Source organism: Astyanax mexicanus, chromosome 21 (assembly GCF_023375975.1).
Source record: "Astyanax mexicanus isolate ESR-SI-001 chromosome 21, AstMex3_surface, whole genome shotgun sequence".
In the NCBI taxonomy this organism is placed as follows: Eukaryota; Metazoa; Chordata; class Actinopteri; order Characiformes; family Acestrorhamphidae; genus Astyanax; species Astyanax mexicanus.
This window is the reverse complement of record NC_064428.1, coordinates 21,689,825-21,710,142: the sequence shown is the minus strand read 5'-3', so window position 1 is coordinate 21,710,142 and position 20,318 is coordinate 21,689,825. Positions and strand designations below refer to the sequence as shown.

At 38.1% G+C, this 20,318-nt stretch overlaps 3 protein-coding genes across 3 annotated transcripts in view; 1 reads left to right on the top strand and 2 right to left on the bottom strand.

Moving 5' to 3' along the window:
- Positions 1 to 478: 478 nt before the first annotated feature.
- LOC103029173 (inhibitor of growth protein 1) lies at positions 479 to 3,621 on the top strand. The gene is made up of 2 exons (XM_007228697.4): positions 479 to 614; positions 2,479 to 3,621. Exons 1-2 carry the CDS (start codon positions 479 to 481, stop codon positions 3,213 to 3,215), a joined length of 873 nt encoding a protein of 290 aa, XP_007228759.3. The 3' UTR covers positions 3,216 to 3,621.
- A 212-nt stretch (positions 3,622 to 3,833) lies between these two features.
- Positions 3,834 to 8,105, bottom strand: LOC103029486 (ubiquitin-conjugating enzyme E2 A). Its single transcript, XM_007228698.4, has 6 exons — positions 7,921 to 8,105; positions 7,182 to 7,262; positions 5,170 to 5,195; positions 4,971 to 5,060; positions 4,648 to 4,736; positions 3,834 to 4,508 (listed from the first exon to the last, which is right to left on the bottom strand). Exons 1-6 carry the CDS (start codon positions 7,962 to 7,964, stop codon positions 4,380 to 4,382), a joined length of 459 nt encoding a protein of 152 aa, XP_007228760.1. The 5' UTR covers positions 7,965 to 8,105; the 3' UTR covers positions 3,834 to 4,379.
- A 3,000-nt stretch (positions 8,106 to 11,105) lies between these two features.
- The window catches only part of ankrd10a (ankyrin repeat domain 10a), a 28,034-nt gene continuing 18,821 nt past the window's right edge, over positions 11,106 to 20,318 (bottom strand). Inside the window, exons 4-6 of the mRNA XM_007228699.3 lie at positions 13,781 to 14,016; positions 13,083 to 13,169; positions 11,106 to 12,099 (exon numbers count right to left, since the gene is read on the bottom strand). Of these exons, the coding sequence (XP_007228761.3) occupies positions 11,720 to 12,099; positions 13,083 to 13,169; positions 13,781 to 14,016 (703 nt within the window). The 3' untranslated portion in view covers positions 11,106 to 11,719. The remainder of the gene's footprint in view (positions 12,100 to 13,082; positions 13,170 to 13,780; positions 14,017 to 20,318) is intronic.

Sequence of the window (20,318 nt, the reverse complement as noted above, 5' to 3'; positions counted from 1 at the left end):
GAGAAGAACATGTTCTAGGTTGATAGTCATGAGTGTGACTCGCCACAAACAGCCGGGGAGTGCTCGTCCTACGCTGGCGCATGCGCAGTGGCGCATCCAGACTGTTCCCCAAGTGTTTGAAACTACCCGGAGGATCTCTCCACGTTTGGAGGGAGCAAGTAATGCGACACAGGAGGCGTTTACGCTACAAACCTGGACAGCGACATAACTACAGCTTTTGTGCCGATCTCTTCCTCTTCTCTGGATCCCTTTTTAAGCCTCTTTAAACGTGGCATGCTTCTTTTTTAAGCTGATTTTTCAGCTCCAAGTTCGGTCCAGTGCTTCATAGATAGGGGAGTCCTCGCATTGGGTGCCACACACTGGCTAATCGAGCTGCTCGGACATAATAACAAATGCTTTTTTCTGTTTTGTCGACGGAAAGACTCGTTTCGTGCGTATGTCAGCTAGTTAAGCTTTAAGTGGACTACCGGGAGCTGAAATGCTGAACACTGCCAGCTGGGACCCGCTGCACGTTGCCAACTATGTGGCTGAATATCTGGACTTGGTTGAATCGCTGCCGTTCGACCTACAAAGAAACGTGTCCCTCATGAGAGAGATCGACTCGAAATATCAAGGTAAGCGAGCTGCTCTGGTCCATGATCTGCATCTGCAATTGAAGGAAGGGGTCGTGCTTGTTTGGGGGGTCGGACTGCTGCGGAGTAAACACACAATAGGTTACATGTTAGCAATCCTACAGCTCACAGCTTTCCAGAGAGAGATGGCGAACATAGTTAAATAGTTAACAGCTAAATCGGTATAGATTCATATTCACTGTTTGTGCTGTGGTGGTGGATGATTGCGAAGAAATGAAAGAAGCAGGCTGGCTACATGAGTCCAATGTAAAGCCTCCAGCCTTCATTCAACAAAGGTGTCGTCAGTGGTTGTAAGAGGGAAACACACACACACACCCCTGCTGAAAAATCCAGCTCAGGATCATCTTTTGCTGGTGGATGGTTTAAGCTGTTTTTTGATTGATAAGATGTTTGGAAAGCTGGTAATCTAGGCGAAAACATGCTATAGGTTATTTAAATTGGTAAGGTAACTACTTGTTTAACTCTTGATCAGTAGCTGTAGTTAGCTAGTGTGTGTGTTGAATGTGATTTTGGTTATACTATTCGACCAACTTGGTAGATATTGATGCTTGAAAACCAGCCAAATCCAAATTAAAACATACAAACCCTATGCTGAACAGAAAGCTTAAATTATTTGAGCTGGCCATGCAGATTTTTTTTCTCAGCAGTGGCTTTGGGAGCATGGCGGGTTTCTTCTTGCTCTCTTGTCCACTTTGTTTTCAGTGTAATAGCTATATAAACGTTATGTCTAGCTTAAGTTAGCTAAGCTAACCTACCTACCAATAGTGTCTTCGGTGTTGATTGGTCTAACAGTGATTTTGTGCGTTTAAAAGCTGCAGCTAGCTTAAACGATGTAACGTTATCCTAAGTAAAGAGCTAAGCTACTGTCTGTCTTCGCGTTTGTAGTTACCTAAAATATCACTTAGCTGGATAACTACTATAGGTTAGATACCCGTTTTTAAGAATAAGCTAATGTAAACCAATGTGTTCAGGTTCACCTTTAACTAGCCAACCCAGTCTAACGCTACGTTTTATCCGACGTTTTCGCTTTGTTTACTCTGTTTACACCGACTCGGCACATTAGCCGCCCCCCTAAACGAACTGTTACAAGTACCATTTCACACGTTATCACGTTATACCACGGTGGTTAAACTTCACACCGAATTGCAGATACACCACCTCTAAAATCCGTTTCTAACGCTTTGTGTTGCCCAGTGTTTCAAAAGTGCGTCAGCTCGTCGTCCGAGACTGTTGGGCACAAATGGGCATGAAGCGTACGCTACGGTTTTTATTTGCATATTCAACAGGCTCCGCCCATACCGCGCTCTGATTGGACGTTACTCCGTACCGTGGGCGGGCGGACCTCGCTTCAATTATCAACGATTGGATGACAGAGTTAGGGGCAGAAACGGACATGATGGTCATGAAATGTACGCTACGGGTGTTATTTGCATATTCATCTCTGATTGGATGTTAATCCTGCCCGTGGGCGGGCAGTCCTCGCGTCAATTAGCAGCGATTGGCTTAAGAAGTTAATCCCTCCCAGTTAGCCACGCCCATTACGGACGCATTAAGGCGAGTTCGAGGTTTCTGGTTGGTGACTGGAGCCTAAAGTAGGTGGGCTTCTGGTGTTAGCTTTTCTCGAATGTGATTGGCTGTATGTTATCGCTAATACTGTGAAAGGCGGGGCTATCTCTTGTGTGGATGCTGCTCAAGAGTGTTGGAAGCTCTTCACTGAAAGTTCAATGTCAAGACAAGTCTTAAAAGACCTTAGTGCCCCGGCCTACTACAATTCCGAGTATAAAATGGCTTGTTTTGCATAAAGACAACTACATTCACATCACATGTTCATGTTTTTGCTTTGTAGAAATCCTTAAAGAGCTTGATGAGGCGTACCAGAAGCACAGCCAAGAGGAGGACCCAATCCAGCGGAGGCGCCTTCTGCACTGCATCCAGCGAGCCTTGATCCGAAGCCAGGAGTTGGGCGACGAGAAGATCCAGCTGGCAAGCCAGATGGTAGAATTGGTAGAGAACCGCAGCCGGCAAGTGGATGGTTTCGCCGAGCTCCTGGAAGCCCAAAACGAGCCTCACGATAATGCACCAGCTGCTTCCATGACCACAATCGTGCCTGGAAAGAAGCGAGAGGAGGAAAAGCGCAGAGAAGAGACCATAGGTTTGGTCGATCGTTTGGCAGGCAGCAACAAGCGCTCAAGGCGGCAGAAGGTCAACAGCAATGAGAACCGTGAGAACGCTTCTGCCAGTCACCATGATGAAGTGGTCAGCATCACGGGCAGGGAGAAGAGAGCCAAGACATCGAAGAAGAAGAAGAGGTCCAAAGCCAAGCAGGAGAGAGAGGCATCGCCAGCTGACCTGCCAATTGACCCCAACGAGCCCACCTACTGTCTCTGCGAGCAGGTGTCTTATGGGGAGATGATAGGTTGCGACAATGACGAATGTCCCATCGAGTGGTTCCATTTCTCATGTGTTGGGCTCAATCATAAGCCCAAAGGGAAGTGGTATTGCCCTAAATGCAGGGGGGACACAGAGAAAACTATGGACAAAGCCTTGGAAAAATCCAAAAAGGAGAGGGCCTATAACAGGTAGCTGCCTTCCTGATGAACTGCACAGCAATGTTAATATTTATATTTATTTGTTATATATAAATCTATAAATCTATTTGTTTAACACTAGAAGGATTCACTTCATTGTTTCATATACATGTCCGTTTGTCACCTCAGTACAAAGTTTTATGTGAGTGTTGTCACCTAGCAAAGTAGCACTAAAGGGCTTAAACTCAGCCTTTTGAGTTGAACGATATGAGATGTGCCAGCGACACTCTCAAAGATGTATTTCATTTGAATGTGAATGTCAGATTTGTGAGTATGTGTCCAACTATAGTTAGACAAGCAGTATGATTGACAGAAGTATTGTTTTGTGAAGGCACTTGCAGCATGTGGCTGTCGTTTGTTAAATATTTGAACAGAGCTGTCCTCATGTCCACTAATAAAAATATGAAATTCTCAGATCTTGTTTTTCTTCTTTTAGGATACTTACTGTAAGCCAAAAATGTGGTTTGTCCACTCTACAAAACCAAAGTGTTGGCTTTTTCTCCATAGTCACCATTTTACTGTATAGTGTGATCTAAACATGAGCTTTAGCAAGCTATATACATATTATTTGCTGCCTTTTCATCAAAACAAACATGAATCAAACATACACAGATACTGTACATGAACTTTAAGGTGTATTTTTTGTTGTTTTTTTACAATATGATACATGAGAGGCAAGTTGACAAACATTATGGTATATAAAATCACACTTCCAGGCATGTAACAGCACACGATACAGCATAATTGGTGAAGGGTCGCTTGTAGGTCAGTTCCAAACCAGGCACAGACAAATGCAACGATGGCAGGCCAGTACTGTGTCAGTCCACAGGAGTTTGACTCCACTTCTTTAAAAAAATACAAAGGCCCTTGCATATATTGTTTAGTCCACGTTTCTACAGCAACAGGCCAGCATCGTATTTGGTTACTTCTTCGACAGAGAGTTGGCAGGTGGTCAAGGCTGAATAGGACAGAGCAAGTACTCCAAGGAGGGGGGTGGGGTGGGGTAAAGTGCATTTGAGCTGTATGTCGGTGGGTGTGAGAGAGAGAGGGACAGAGAGAAAGACAGAAAGAAAGGAGGAGGGCAGGGTGCAACGAGATGCTTCACAATTCACTCGGTTAAACTAGCATCACACAAAGTTCTGGATTCTTCTGAGAGAGGTCAACTGTCCCTCCAGCTCTGCTCGACGATGGCGGACACACGCTTCTCATACTCCCGTTTGTTCTCCTGGTAGAGCTGTGCAGCCTGACTGTTAGCTGGACTGTTTGGGTTCGGTTCATCAAGCAAAGACTGCATGGAAAGCAATGCAAAGATCATACATACAATTATTTCCAGATCGGTTTGCTGTTATATTAAATCAGTTGGATTAGTTGATGGTCACAGTAACATTAACTAACATTAACACTATATAGTCTATATAACAGTTTACCTGGATTGAGGTAAGAATTGAAGAGACATCGTAAGTCGGACTCCATCGATTTTGTAGAATATCGAGACATATACTTCCATCTGCATATACTGAAAAGCAGACAGGTAAGTTAGAATACAACAAGCATTTTAAGGACAATTTATTCTTTTTTTTTTGTCTTTAAATCGCTCACTCTGAAAGTACTTTCATCCTAAAAATAAACTTTTATAGCCAGGATGTGCATTTAATAGCAACGACAGCAACAAAAACAACAAAGCAAAGTATTCAAGAGAGAAACAAAAGGTCAGCTCAACATCTAAGCGATAAGAAAAACATGACTTTACCATTTGGATGAAACATCTTTGAAATGAATCTGACTGTGGGTGGTTTGTTAGGGTATTCTTCTGTGAACTCTACAGTCAACTTGAATGTACCTGCCAAATGAGGACAACAAGCAGAAGTATTAATAGCAATGCAGTTTGCCAATGCTGTCAATAGAGGCTGCACATTGTTCTAAAATAATACTTCTGCATAGACACGTACCATCCTCAAAGGGAGTCCCCTCAGGTCTATAAACAAAAAAAAAGTGATCATTTCATTAAAATTGATGTGACAAGTGATAGCACAACATATACAGCAGGTAAAAAGAATCTGAAAAATGCACCTGACAGACATACAGAGCCTAGATGTAACAGATAAGAGTTGTAACGAAAGAGAGTAGCCAGAGGTAACATCAATCAACCATGAGGAATGGTTCTGCTTGCTACCCATACATCATATATAGCTGACAGACAAAACATTTGAGATGTTCAATGTGTGCTTCTACGATTCTGTATGCACTGGAGGTAACATTACAAGGCTATCATAACAGAAATTTGTCACTGAAAGAATTATTTCTTTTAAAGGTAAATAATCTTGTAACATTTTAATTTTATCATGGACCACGGCTCCTTCTACAAAAACAGAATCTCCAGAGCATTTATTATTTTTGTGTGAATGATGGTTAAATAATAGTTAATATGGTTTCCGTATTCATATGTGGGATGATTTAGATGGCCTTTTTTCCAAAATTCTGTTGATTAATTAAATTAACCAGTTTAGGAGCATCCTTTCTTTTTTTTTTTACCCTCTTAAGGAATTAGGTATATTACATTTTTTTGCTAATCAAAATAGAATATCTGAATCTTTAGTTAAAAATGTCTATGTCCTTAGAAATATATCTTGTGTATTTCCCCTTTTTTCTGTTCAGCATTAACATTATTATTTATGAGGCTACTGTTGTGCATACACTGTGTTCATGTCATTGCAAAACTACAGTAGCTTTAGCCTTCCAGCGCAAAACTGAAGAAATCTCACAAGATAACCAAAACCTGTCTTAGTCAACTACTCGACTCTTAGTCTCCTATGCCCTCGGTCTCTCCCATACCTATCCTAACTCAATCGCTGCACAAGTTTTGTCTGTCCAGGCTTTGACTCTCACGGTCCGGGAGACAGGACTGATCCTCCACCCAGCCCTCACAAGATTTCCAACAGTGGAGTGAAACATATGTTTTAAAGTCCGTTTTAGATGTAGCTAAATTAAAGTAAAAAGTCACAAAAAACATTAATACTTTAGTAAACCTATACTTTAGTAAAAACCTATTTAAGTAGAGTAATTGATTTTATTTCCTTTGTTGCTGTCCGCTTTGACAATAATACTTTTATTCTAGATTGAGAACAGTGAACAGGTAATTAATTGTGAAATAAACCAGCACAGTAGTTTGTTTAGAACAGAACAGGGATACTTTTTACAAGGTGCATTTTTCATTGTTTATACACTTTAAAAAAAATAAGAAAAGATCTCCTTATTTTTTGTCAGTCAATATTTGTTGCAAATATTGTGAGAAAATCAAATCGTAAATTCAGATTCTTGAGCAGAGTGAATTGTTACACCACTGTATACAATTGTCATAACTGTTGATTATGTCAACTAATCCATGCAGCTCTAACTAACCTACTTGGTTGATTGATTATTTAGTTTCATTTAAGGTGGAAAACTGCATTTTAATAGGTAACTAACAGTCAACTATTGTTTTAAAACTCTACAGAAGTCAGAACAGCAAAAGCAATGCAGTCAGTCTAACATATCAAGTTAAATTCGAAAATAGAAAATTGGGTATAAAACTTGATCTTTTTTTAAATTCAGTGTAGAGTAAAGGAGAACTGCGTTTTGATCCAATGTTTCAATTACTTATTTTTCATTTCAGCCTTTCACAACCAGAATTTCAAGAAAAATAAAAAGTTTAATCTTCTCCTGATTTATGGATGTCTTGCAACACAAATCTGGAGATACAACTAAATTAGGAAAAAATTATGAAAACGTATTTCTTGTACATTCCACTACATAAAAAAACTAAGAGTTTTGACATACATTTTCTTTCTTCGCATTTAGCCTCAAACAGTCAGATAAATTAATAAATTCAATTAATAAACGTTACACAGGCCCAAAGCATGGCTCAGGCCTGATTTACTGGATAAACGCCGGGAGAGAGTAGACTGGCTTTCAGCCCGCTTACCCAAATATAACTGCGTTCCACACCATGATGTTGTTTTCTGAAGGGGCACCACTAACTCCGGCTGGGGGATCCTCTTGAAGTCTGAGTTACACACAACAAAAACAGGGTCAGAGCGGCGAAGATATTAGCTTAAACAATTAGCTACAATAGTAAAAATGACCTAAACGGTTAAATTAACGTTAAAACGACGTTATAAGCTCACGTTTATGTTCAATTGTGGCGAATATTCGCTTTGAACGTAGCTAACCTAGCTAAGTTAGCTTACCTAGCCAGTTAGCTAACGTAGCTTAATAGATTAAAGCCTAGCTAAGATAGCTAAAAGCTACCAAAACAAGGGAGATTAAACGTCTACAACAGTCTTATGATATTACAAAATACAAAATTTCGCTCTATAAATCCAAAATGTCGATATTTCTCACTCTACAACCCACAAACATTTAAACAAGCTAGCTAACGCTTAGAGGTGGGTGACCCAGGTCCAGAAAGTAAAAATCCACCCCTAGGTTTTGTACCAACTGCCTGGGCGGCTGTGCTGCAGTTGAGCCGCCCAGGCAGTTGGTACAAAACCCTGGGCTAGATTTTAACGTTCTGGACCTGGGTTACCCACCTCTAAGCTAACGTCAAGCTAGCCTTAGGTTAGCTAGCTTAGCTACACTGTCTCCGACCGCCGCAGTAAACAGCGGCAGGCTTCCTAACCTCGGTTAGCTAACGCTACGTGAACTTCTGGAGCAAAATTCACCTTTTAAAATCCCTCATGAGCCGTCTTCGTGCAGGAGTGGACATCCCTACAGGTGTAACACGGGTTTATACAGGCTTTTATATTTAAAAACAAGTCGCTCAAGCGTCAAAAACAACCCCCTCTCAGCTGTAACTCAACCAGCCCCTCGGCCTCCAGGCGCCAGCAGCTAATGTTTAGAATCTGCTATGAAGATTTCAACAGGGAATTACGGAGTGTACCATCTCGCTTCAAGGGGTTACTCTTTATTTTCCCTTTAAAAACAGCTCGTAAAGAGGGGGTTCTAAATAAAACAGGTTGAAAGAATGTATACTAATGTTTTAATATGCATTTAATAATGTGTGATCTATAAAATAAGCTTCCAAATAATAAAATTCCAGCGCAAACTGTTAAAGTTGTAGAACTGAACCCCCTCTAAACGGACGCGCTCACAGGCCGCTCAGTGCATGTAGGTGGAGTCGTAATGACGCAGTGAAGGTCGACGCAGACTCCAGATGACAAGCGTGTGTCCGGACACGTGAGATTGTGGTGCGGGGTGGGCGCTGTAACTTCTGAGGGATTGATTCTAATCAAATATCAGCTTTTGTTTTCTCGTGGGCAGGCAAAAAAAGTCTCCGCTACTAAATTTAGTAAGGGGTAGTGAGGGTAAGCTAGCTGACGTGCTTGTTTTGTTCCCAGACTGAACGTGAAACTGAAGTTTTTCACTTGATTATTGATTGTATTTTTACCAGATTTAGTAACTATTGTGTGCTCTCCTCATCACCATTCCCTGATCCCTGTGAAGAAATGTAAATTAGATATATCTACACAACCCTGTACCTTTACTCAGTTCACACAGTGAATCAGAAGACATCCCAAGTTGCAAAAAAATATTTCAGGAAGGTGCCTCAGACCTTGACATCGCCCACCCCACAATTCCCCTGTCCAAAAAAAAAAAAAAAAACTGTTCATAATCCTGATAGATAGATAGTCACATTAACTCACCTCAACATGCGCTTTGCAATCATTTAGTACTATTACAAACTCTATACTGGAGTAGAAATAAGTTTTGATGGGAGCCATGATGCTCCTGAACGCATCCAGGAGGGAAAAAACATTGCCCGCACACACTAAAAACTGATTGGCTGACTCACAGACACTTTGCAGAGAACAGGTCAATCAGAACCCTCTCTGTTTTGCTTGCACATGAGGTAAGCGCCTTACTCTCCCTTTCCCTCTCCTTCACACAAGGTTGGGCACGTTTGTGGGCTGGGTAATTGGCTGTGTAAACTGGGGGAGAAAAAGGGGAATAAAATAGAAATATCCAAAAAACCCTGGACCTTCACTCAGTACACACGATATACAAAGTTATGTTTTTTGCAGCATACACACTTACCAAAAAAGTAACATACCTTGGATTACTGCAAATCTTGGCATGCAATTGAGGCCTTGTGGTATAAGCACTTAATTCATTCCTGTATTTGCAGTTGGTCGCTCCTAGTAGTGATAAGAGGGATACCAACAGCTCAGCAATATGTGCAAGACATTCTATGGTGCATGTGTTTGTTGCCTCTTATGCCTGGGCTTTCGTTGAACAGGCATGTTTCAGCAGGATAATGCTCACCCACAAGCAGCAAAAGTTTCCCAGAAATGTCTGCACCAGACTGCAACACCTCCCTGGTCGCCAAATTAATGGCCAATTTAAATTTTTTAGAATCAGCCTGACACCAGATAAAGTTTTGCTTCCAGCTTCCTACAAATGCGCAAAATCTACAGGCCTATCTGCAACATCTGTGGGTAAATTTGTGGCAGAATGCTATAGTATGCATACATGACTCCCAACTGCCCATAAATATTTGGACAGTGACACCACTTCATGCTTTGAGGTCTGCACACCACAATACTGGATTTCAAATGAAACAATTGAGATGCAATTAAAGTGCAGATTTTCAAAAATATCCTTTAAAGCTTTAAGGAATTACAAGCATTGTTCTACAAAACCTTTTTATTTTAGGGGCTTAAAAATAATTGGACAAATGAATTTGACAAAAAACAAAATGTAAAATTTTAATACTCTGTTTAAAATCCTTTGCAGGCAATGACTGAAGTGTGGAACCCATGGCCACCCCAAACACTGGGTTGCCTCCTGCATGATGCTTTGCCAGACCTTTAATGCAGCTGTCTTCAGTTGTTGCCAGTTTGTGGGTTTTTCTACCTTCCGTTTCTACACTGCATTTGGTGACATAAGGCTCGGGTACAGCAAGCCCATTCAATGAAACTCTCTATGCTCTACTGTTCTGGAGCTAATCTAAAGGTCACATAAAATTTGGAGGTGTGTTGGAGGTGACTGCAAAAAAATGCTGAACTCTGCACACTGTGCCTCATTATCTGCTGCTTTTGTTTTTTTTTTTAGTCACTTCCACTTTGGTACACCGCTGACAATTGACTGAGGACTACTTTCGTTTTGATGAAATTTGCACAGACGTTATCCTATCACAGTAGCAGTTTCTGAGAGCAACCTATTCTATTGCTATTGTTTGTAGAAGCAGTCTGCATGCCCAGGTGATTGGCTTTATACACCTGTTGCCATGGAAGTGATTGGAGTTTAATCATTTAAATGGGTGAGCAAATAGTTATGGCAATATAGTTAATGATCACTACATTCACACACAGTTTCATTCCATTTCAGCAAACCCTTCTCAGAACCTTATTTTTCATCATTATGTATTTGATATGTATATCACTCGATTTGACTGTTTTGGAAAGTGGTGGATACAACTTCACCGTAGTCTTTGAGTAGTGTAACACGGTGTGTTTTCCTGATGGAAAATCAAACTCTTGTCTGGTCAACTACTACAAATACTGACTGAATTACTAAATGAAGACTTTTTTGCACATGGTGTAATTCTACTTTCCAGAGCTTATTTAAAGGTTGTACATACTAGATTGGTACAGGCAATACCAAAATAAGAGCCTCTGATGCCCCATGCCTGTAAGGACACACCATAATTGTCATTCTTCCTGCCTTCCCCCCCCCCACTTTTCTCCCATATTTCACTATTCTCTCCTGTTGTCCTCATGTGTAACTATTACTTTATTTACTTTATCAATTAAAAATAAGGAGTTCTGCAGCAGACTTTATATATAGTTACTGTTGACATTGTAAAATCAATCAAGTTTTGATTGCCAAGTGAAAAAAGAGGAATGAATTTCAGAATTCAAATAAATTTATTATTACACACACTGCACAAAGGAATCAGTCATATCCAAAACACAAATACTTCTGTACAGTCAGAATCCATTTGTACACAAATCCATTCAACTGAGCTTCTTACAAAACATGAAACAAGGAACAGAAGACAAACACAAAAGTTGCATACAAAACTTTCCATAACAATAGTGCCAAGCTACATAGAAAAAAAACATATATTGGCACCAAGCCTTAGAATTGAACAGAAACAGTTGATGCAAAAGTCAGTCATCAAAATCATCATACAAAGAAAATGCACATTGACCATACCATCACTTAGAACACATCATCCAGGCTAGGCTAGCTCACAAACATAAAATAAAGTATTCAGAAAAGCCATCAAAAAAGCCAACAAAATCATAGTCCCCTTTGGTACAAGGAACGGGATTCCCTCTTAAATTGTAAAAACAAAAACAAACACCACTTCTCACTGTGGCCTGTGATAAGGTGCAAGAGCATCGTCAAGGAAAACCACTCGGGTTTAAGGCGGCTGGTGGATTGAACACGCAACCACTTGCGAACAGAAGGACAAACGGACAGACTGATTGATTCCAGCTGGACGGCAGATTCCCTTCATGAGCCGTGAAACATCTGCATGGCACTCAACACCTCTCGATCGTAGTGCTGCTCGACCCTTACGGTCATATTGTGATCATGGCGGTTGTCGGCATCCTCCAGGTCCTCCGCTGTGTCTCCGAAGCCATGGTAATACCCGTAGTGCAGGTGCTCGCTGGAGTCCGAGGGGAACCTGCCCCAGGACGGCCTGTAGGATACGCAACTGCTAGGGCTGGCGGTGAGGTGCAGCGAGCCACACATGTCGCTTCTAGTCTCCGCATGATCAGGTTCGGTTCGGGCCGGGTGGCAGAGCCCGTTTGATGAGAAGCTGTTGACATCATTGTTGTTCTGTTGCACATGACCGTTCCTCAGATTTGTGGCTGTGTCTATGCTGCCATCTGTCATTCAAAACAAGACACAGGTCAGAGAGAGCCACATAGTCCCAGAGTGTATGGTAAAAGATGGCGAGTAAGATGGGAAACAGCGGAGGGCTTTTGTCTGATGCCAGCCAGTTCAAAACAGGTTTTAATGCACTCTTTACATTTCATCTGATGATGTTGCTTCAGAGCCAGTCTGGCCTTACAGTTTAAAAAGCACATTTTATACATAACATCAAAATTCTTGAGCATATAGTTTGTCCAAGCAAACAAATATAGCAATCAGTGACCCACTGATGTGATGTCATAACCTAACAGATGGTGATTAATTAATTAATTTTTTGAACAAACTATTCTATTTTTTTTTTTTTGAGATTTTACTTTGCACATTTTTGTCTGACAGAAAGGGTAATGTTTCAACTAACCAACAGAGGGAGACAAATATCTGTGCAAATTATTTAAAGGTAAAAATTAAATCTCACAGTGGTCCTTCCTTTAGTTTTGGTTTCGGTTTGGTTTGTTTTCACACGGGCACAAACCTAAATGCACCAAAATGCATTGGGCAGAACAGTGCAAACCTAAACTAGATATGACTATAGATACATTTTTCTGCCACTTAGTCTATGGAAAAAAAGAACAAAAATGAATAAATATATGAAGTAACATTACTTATGTATCATGTGTTAATGAATGAAATTTCTTTTTAATTTTATATCCTATTTATGAAAAACACAAGTGGCCAAATGTAAGTGGCCCTACAAACTACATTTTCAGTGTGCTATTTTGTGACATCTTGTGACACTTTTTTCTACATAAAGGACTTAGTTGTGTTTCCAATGGTGATTACAAATAGGCGTAGGAGTTTGTACAACGCCAGGGAACAGGCATGGATGCCTCTGGTGTGGCCTTCGGTGGTCTTGGGGTGGGAGAAAGTCTCTCCATTGCCACACTGTCTTCATGTCTCTCACTGTCAGAAGGCATAGGTGGTAAAGGTCCAGGTTCACCTGATTGGCTGTCTGAAGCAGGTTCCACAGCCATGCTCTCCACCTCCTCTGCTGACCCATTTAATGTCTTCAATGGAAAATCCATGCCTGAATGGAAAACATTTAGAAATGAGCAACATGCACAGTTTTTTCTGCTAGGAATGGGCAATATGAATACTATGACATAATAAGTCACAACATTTTTTTTTGTATCAGTAATTTTAAACTGATTGCAAAAGTGTTGCCTCAGGGGACAGCTTGAAAATGCCCACACGTGTCTAAGTTGTGGGGTGTTATCTTGTGTCCACAGTGGGTGGTAATGATTGTGACCAGGGCCATCTGTCTAGAATAGTCAATGCAAACAGACAAGTCACTCTGGTAGAAATCCCATCTATAACATCCATATCAGTGCAGGAGGTTCCATTTACATATCCTGCAGGTGGTCAGCACAGCATTCTTTAGCTTCCATTGGACATGGCAAAAGTCTTGGCACACTAGTTCTTGTTCTGACTTTTGGAATGGCAGAGTGGAAAAAACACCACTAACCAGATACCCCCTTGCAGAGTTCATCACTCAACCCAGTAAAGTGAGTATGGGACACAGCAGAGCTAGCAATATCAGTGCATTTACAGCGATGTATTCATTTGTCACACACAATCTCAAACTGTAACATCATTTGGCAGTAATAACTTTGCAACTTCTGCACAAAGTAAACTTACTGTCAGTTCTTGCTTTCTTGATATAATTTGGCTCAGAACAATCCAGGAGTCTTTTTCTATTGGCTACCCCATTAAGAAGACTTCGGCCCTGGATGTGGGAGTGGTCAGTTCCACTATGGCCAAACCCATTGCGCTGCTTGAGCTTATTCTCTGCATTGGACAGGAGCTGAGCGCACTCCCGGAAGCCTTGTACACGGGCCAGGTCGGCCGCAGTCAACCCATTTGCGTTCTTTAATCTGCACAGCGAAGAAAACACATAATTAGAGAGGAACATGGAAACAATGCTAGTTACACTAGAGGAACAGGAGAAAATATTTCACAAACAATTAAAACTGCCTAAACTTTCCCTACTATAAGCCAGTTGAAAAATATTGTTAAATATACACAGCAAAAGAATATCATATGCTACTTAATGACAAAACGGCCCATTTGGAAGAAATGTAATATTTTAATTTAACAATATAAATGCCAATTAATCCACGGTTACTAAAGAGAGTAATCAGGTTTGAGCCCAATATCACAACCCTAATATCACAAACAGAAAAAAAACACAGAATACATCTCAGTTGTTGAAAGTGAGAATTTATAATTTCATTAAAAACATTAACTTATTTAAACCTTGGCAGAACCATGTTTGACTACTTTTTCATAGTAGAATCTCAAAAAAGTTGAGACAGAGCAAGAAAAGGGTGGAAAAGTAGGTGGTACTAATAACCAGCTGCAATAAGAACAACTAAATCAGTCAACTGCTTTTGATCCCTCTTTAAATGCATTTTTATACTCAAAGATTGTCAGAGGCTCACCAATCTGCAAAAAAAATATCATGCGAGTCTATTACAGCTGTCAATCAAGATCACTTTTTGAGCCTTTTGCTGCCCCATTCCAATTATTTTGAGATGCACTGCCGACATTGTGTTCTAAATAAGTCTTTCGTCTGGACATTCAGGTGTGAAAACACTTTAAACTTTTACATTCGGTCGACGTCAGCCATGTGGGCGGAGTCTATCTATACTTTATACTAATTGGTTTGTAGAATATTAGTTGAGTTAGTTAAAAGGTGCTTTGCCAGGTTTTGCGACAAATTCTAGCTCTTTGTCAGAATCCAACTCCCCTTTACAAATCTGCATCTCCTGACCACCTTTTGTGGTCCAGACTATGATTTCTATGATTTGGACACAAACTGAAAAGTCTGAAAGTCTGGAGCAAACAAGGTAGGTGTGAAATTTTCCTAAATAAGTGTTTTTCTTTAATTGGCAAAATGTCTCACTTTCAACATCTAATATGTTCTGTTTGAAATAATATACTGGTCTATGTGATTTGTAATTCATTGCATTTTGTGTATATTCATTTTTATCAGAACTTAACACAACAAACCAATGTTGTTTGTACATTGTAACTATTGTAGCTGTGGATCTGGAAAGCAGCTGATTCTAAAATCAGGCAATTAGAATAGTGTAAACAATTAAATTATCCATGGCCAACCATCTGCAGCACTTAACAATGGAAAAAAAATCTTTTTTTTATTATTATTAAAAAAGGTGCTGAATACATGAATGAACCAACTCCTAGGAAAAAGTATGTGAACCCTTTGGGATTACTTGGATTTCTGCATAAATTGGTCATTAAATGTGTTCTAATCTTCATCTTAGTCGCAAAATTAGACAAAAAAAAACTCATCCCAACTGTGAAATATGGTGGAGGGGGCATCATGGTTTGGGGCTGCTTTGCTGCCTCAGAGCCTGAACAGATTGCAGTCATCAATGGAGAAATTAATTCCCAAGTTTACCAAAACAATTTGCAGGAAAACTTAAGCCCTTCTGTTTGTCAACTGAAGCTCAACAGAGGATGGATGATGGCTACCCAAAACATAGAAGTAAATCAACAACTGAATGGCTTCAACATAAGAAAAATACGCCTTCTGGAGAGTCCTGACCTCAACCCAATTGAGATGCTGCGGCATCATGACCTCAAGAGAGAGATTCACACCAGATATCCCAAGAATATTGCTGAATAGAAACAGTTTTGTGAAGAGGAATGATCCAAAATTCCTCCTCACCATTGTGCAGATCTGTTCTACAACTACAGGAAACATTCGGTTGAGGTTTTTGCTGCCAAAGGAGGGTCAACCAGTTATTAAATCCAAAGGTTCACATACTTTTTCCACCCTCACTGTGAATTTTAACATGTTGTGTTCAATAAAACCATGCAAACATATACATTTTGTGGTAGTAGTTTAAGCAGACTGTTTGTCTATTGTTGTGACTTAGATGAAGATCAGAACACATTTAATGACCAATTTATGCAGAAATCCAAGTAATCCCAAAGAGTTCACATACTTTTTCTTGCAACTGTGTATATATAAAAAGCAGAGTAGACCTATTATTTACTTTGGCATGATTTGAACCAAAATGAACATACTTATTTTATTCTTACCATAACAGAATCTAATCTAAAAAAATCTCAGTTGAAGACTTAAAAAAAAAAAAAAAAAAAAAAACAATAACAAATATTACATTCTGGTTTATTTTTAACGTTAAGTTTAAACAGCCATTTAGTTGCTGTTGATGTGATACTTGAATGGCTGTTACTCAGTTTCTAACCTCATTTTATTTATTATTAAATAATACAGATTTTCTCAATTTAGTAAAATATAAATGAGTTTTTTTGTTTAGTTTTTACACTGACACTGCACGTTTCTAATAGGGCAGTTTGTAAAAGGCCAGTGAGAGTCACACATTGAAAATGATAGTTGATTCATTCATGAGTTCATTATTTCATCATCTCTCTGTCCCTTAACAACTTTCACATTCTTGCACATAAAACAATGTACTGGGAAAATAAGACCTGAGTACAAAAAGAAGACAAAGTTAAACAGTTTAAACATGAACATGTTTACAGCATGACAGGCCTGCCTTTACCAAAAATATAATTCTGAAAAAGTTTAAATACTTCCAAATGCATTTGTTTAATCTGCTGATTAGATTCCCTTCACATAAACGATCTCAATGCCAGACAATGATTAATATGATAGAAACGGATCAGATAAGGGCAAGACTTTTCTATGTGGGCATGTGCAACAGTCACATTGGCTATGTAAGCAATTATTATTTTACAGTTCTAATTTTTTTGCATCAAGTGCATTATAATATAATATTGTAACACTATGGATCGTTAGCCTCTGGTGAAAATTCTGCATGGTTTATATTGCAGAATAAAAAAAAGAAACAGAAGCTATTATTAGTAATTAAACAAATGGAAAGATAGAAGTACAGACTCACCAAATAGACAAATAAATAATGCACGGAATTAAATGATATATCATGATGTATAAGTATATAATCCACAGATTTCATGTCTCAAGTTTAAAGTTTTATTTAAACAATATCTACTTGTAACACTGTTTTGAAAATTTGAAGCAAATATCAGGTATAACGGATGATTTTTAAATTATTTCATTTAACTGCCAAGAATATATCAATATTGGAATTCTAGGATAATAATTTTCCTCATTTGCATCATTTTAAATTAGAACTGGGCAATATGTTGATATTTGTATTTTCGTATTGTGATACGTTTTCTTATTGTATTGACAGTAGGCTTTAATAAACATATTAACAATATCATCAGTGCTTAAAGAACACTGACCCAACTGTACATAATTACATGATGTGCAGCCAAAATATAATAAAAATCAATATAGCATGCATAAAAGTATTTAAATAGCAGAATCTGCCAGTGCTGATGCATTTTGTCTGCTTATTAAAACATGACAAATATTGTGCATCTTAAAATTGTCTTTAAACATCATACAGTAATTTTAACATATCAATGCATTACTACATACACTACATACGTTTGAAAAAAATTATTGTGATCTACATTTTGGCCATATTGACCAGCCCTATAATAAATCTTGCATCTTTACAAATGAAAATGTTATATATAGCAAATAATAAAGCTGAAGTCACATAATAGATTTAGAAAAATCCAGTAATGAACATCTAATGTACACATCTGCTGATTAAAATGTAAAATACGGGACTAATTCTTTATGTATTTCAGGGTCATCTAATGGTTTTGCTTATCTGAAATTCAATAAATACTGGTGTACAAGATAAGTAACATCTGTTGAATCTTTGACAATATGACTAAGCATCACAAGATACAAATATTGTCTGGCATTGAAAGTGAAGTACAGTCTGAATTAAAAGGTTTAGCACAATTTTTGATAATGAATTTGCATAAGAAAGCATTTAAATGTTTTTACCCTCCCTGAAATGCTTTGCTTTTTTATTCTAGGCACCTGTAGATTACAGACAAGTGTACTTTACAGTACTACACAGTGATACATTCATACTAATGTCTAAATGACGACATGTTTACATGTTTTACCTTTGCAGACAAAACTACAAAATATTATTTCTACAAAAAAAATAAAAAACATAATTACATAAATTATCCAACAAGGCTGATGCTGTCTATGCAAAGCATGCAGGTCTAAACAATACTATCATTACTGATTTCCTAAAAAACAAAACCAATCACCGCAAGAAATACCTCGACAGTTTGCCAGTGTGTAGATACTGAAGGGAGCGATAGTGAGAACACTCAATGCCACAACTGTAAGGGTGTTCGCTGAAGCACGTGTGGCAGATTCAGCAGTTTTTGGAATGCTTCCCCCCTTTTCTGGGCTTTACTTGAGAAAATCAAGTCATGTTCAATTTCAATGGCTGCAAAACATTGAGATGTGTAGGGGTTTTCCTTCTCTGTAACGGTTCACAGTGTAGCTTCAATATATGTATAGATTTCTTGTGAACATGCTACTTTCAGAACAGAGTGACATGATCTTAATAATGTCAAATTTAAAAAGGTTCAACATGGATTAGAAAAAAAAAGGAAAAAAAAAAAAAAAAAAAAAGACATTTAAGAATACTACTTGCACATCCTACACATTTTTTTGAACAATTTCTAAGGTTTACATTTCATATGAAGCTTGAGGGCTGAAAGCTCATTAGAAAGAGGAAAATATTTAACAATTGCTAAATGTGAGCAATTTGAAAATTGTGTTCATAATAAATTCATTTGTTTTGAGGGATCAGAGCCATAGGACTAAATGAAGTACTGCTGCCTTTACACTGAATGTCCTTAATAGCGTCAAATGCAATATTAATAATATAGATTCTAAAGCAAACACTGATTATTTAAATAGTCACGCAAACACATGTATACACTTACTAATAATAATAATAATTTCTTTCAGTTTTCACTTTATAAAAAAATCAGGGGACAATCAGATTTTCTGCAGGTAGGGGTTTTTTTTAAGTGCATGAAAATTTAAACTGAAATTAAAGTGAGAAAGTTCAGTATTTGTAACTGATCAACTCAGTTTGATGATCAGACCTAAATCCTCCTCAGCGCTAAATAATAGCACTTCTTACTCTCATATTACTGGCAAAACATGAATCTACCAAAGCTTTTATGTCTGAACTTAATGAAACTTAATCCTAACACTACAGGAATGTTTTCAAACAATTATGTTATGTTCGGTTTTAAAAGACAATCATAAGTACTACATTAGGAACCCAATACAATGCAGCAGCACTTTATTTAGTTATCCTAAACTACTTTATTGTAAAACTGCAGTCTCATACTTCCAAAATGTGACAGCATCAACCCCACCAATGTGTTTATAATTTATAAAAAAATAAACCTGTCAGAAACGCTTTTTTTCCCCCCTCTTTGTGAAAAAACAAAAAAACAAAAACATATGTACATACAAATTAGTATGTACATGTACAAAGTACATGTGTATCAAACTACATACTAAATTTTGGTTTTAATATATAAAATGTAACTCAACACAAAGTCGTATTCACAATAATACAACACAATCTAAAATTGGCTGCCCAATATATCACAAATGCCAATTTACACTTCAGAAGAAAAGTGATATTAATCATCTAAACTGTGTATGCACATGTGTAATGCAAAACCTGGGAATATATTTACCTAGATTAGTAATACAGCATTAATAAATGCATATTTACACACATGATTTTGTGAAATCTATTAATACATTTTTTGACTGTTAGATATAATTTGTATTTGGCACTTATTCTTAACATTGTGTCAAAATGTCATGATTAATGGAACAATAGTAATGCTCCAAAATGAATCCAAAATTCTATTTGTATTAAATTCCACTTCTAGTAAAAGAAGAAGAAGAAATAAGAAGAAACTCTTCTTATTATATGAACTTGCCACTTAAATATTCTTAGAAATATCGAAGATCGTCAAACATCCATCTGTTTATATAATTCTGACATTGTCTATACACTAGCCTAAACTTTAATGAGTTGAAAATGTAAAAAAATAAAAAAAAAAATAATAAAATCTGTAGGGAATTTCAAAGAGAGTATTGGCTTGCAGAACAAAGGAAGTAATGTCAAATTCTGAATAACATCTTGTATACTGCACAGCAGCTATGCAAAAAAAATCTATAAAATAAAATCATATGACCTTTATTAGTCGAAACATT

Bases quoted from the DNA above. Each gene is read 5' to 3' on its own strand.
- LOC103029173 (XM_007228697.4), top strand. From the start codon at position 479: ATGCTGAACACTGCCAGCTGGGACCCGCTGCACGTTGCCAACTATGTG. The intron at 615-2,478 runs GTAAGCGAGCTG...TTTGCTTTGTAG, and splicing joins GATCGACTCGAAATATCAAG to AAATCCTTAAAGAGCTTGAT.
- LOC103029486 (XM_007228698.4), bottom strand. From the start codon at position 7,964: ATGTCCACTCCTGCACGAAGACGGCTCATGAGGGATTTTAAAAG. The intron at 5,061-5,169 runs GTACGTGTCTAT...CTCATTTGGCAG, and splicing joins GGGGACTCCCTTTGAGGATG to GTACATTCAAGTTGACTGTA. The intron at 4,509-4,647 runs GTAAACTGTTAT...CTTTCCATGCAG, and splicing joins CAATTCTTACCTCAATCCAG to TCTTTGCTTGATGAACCGAA.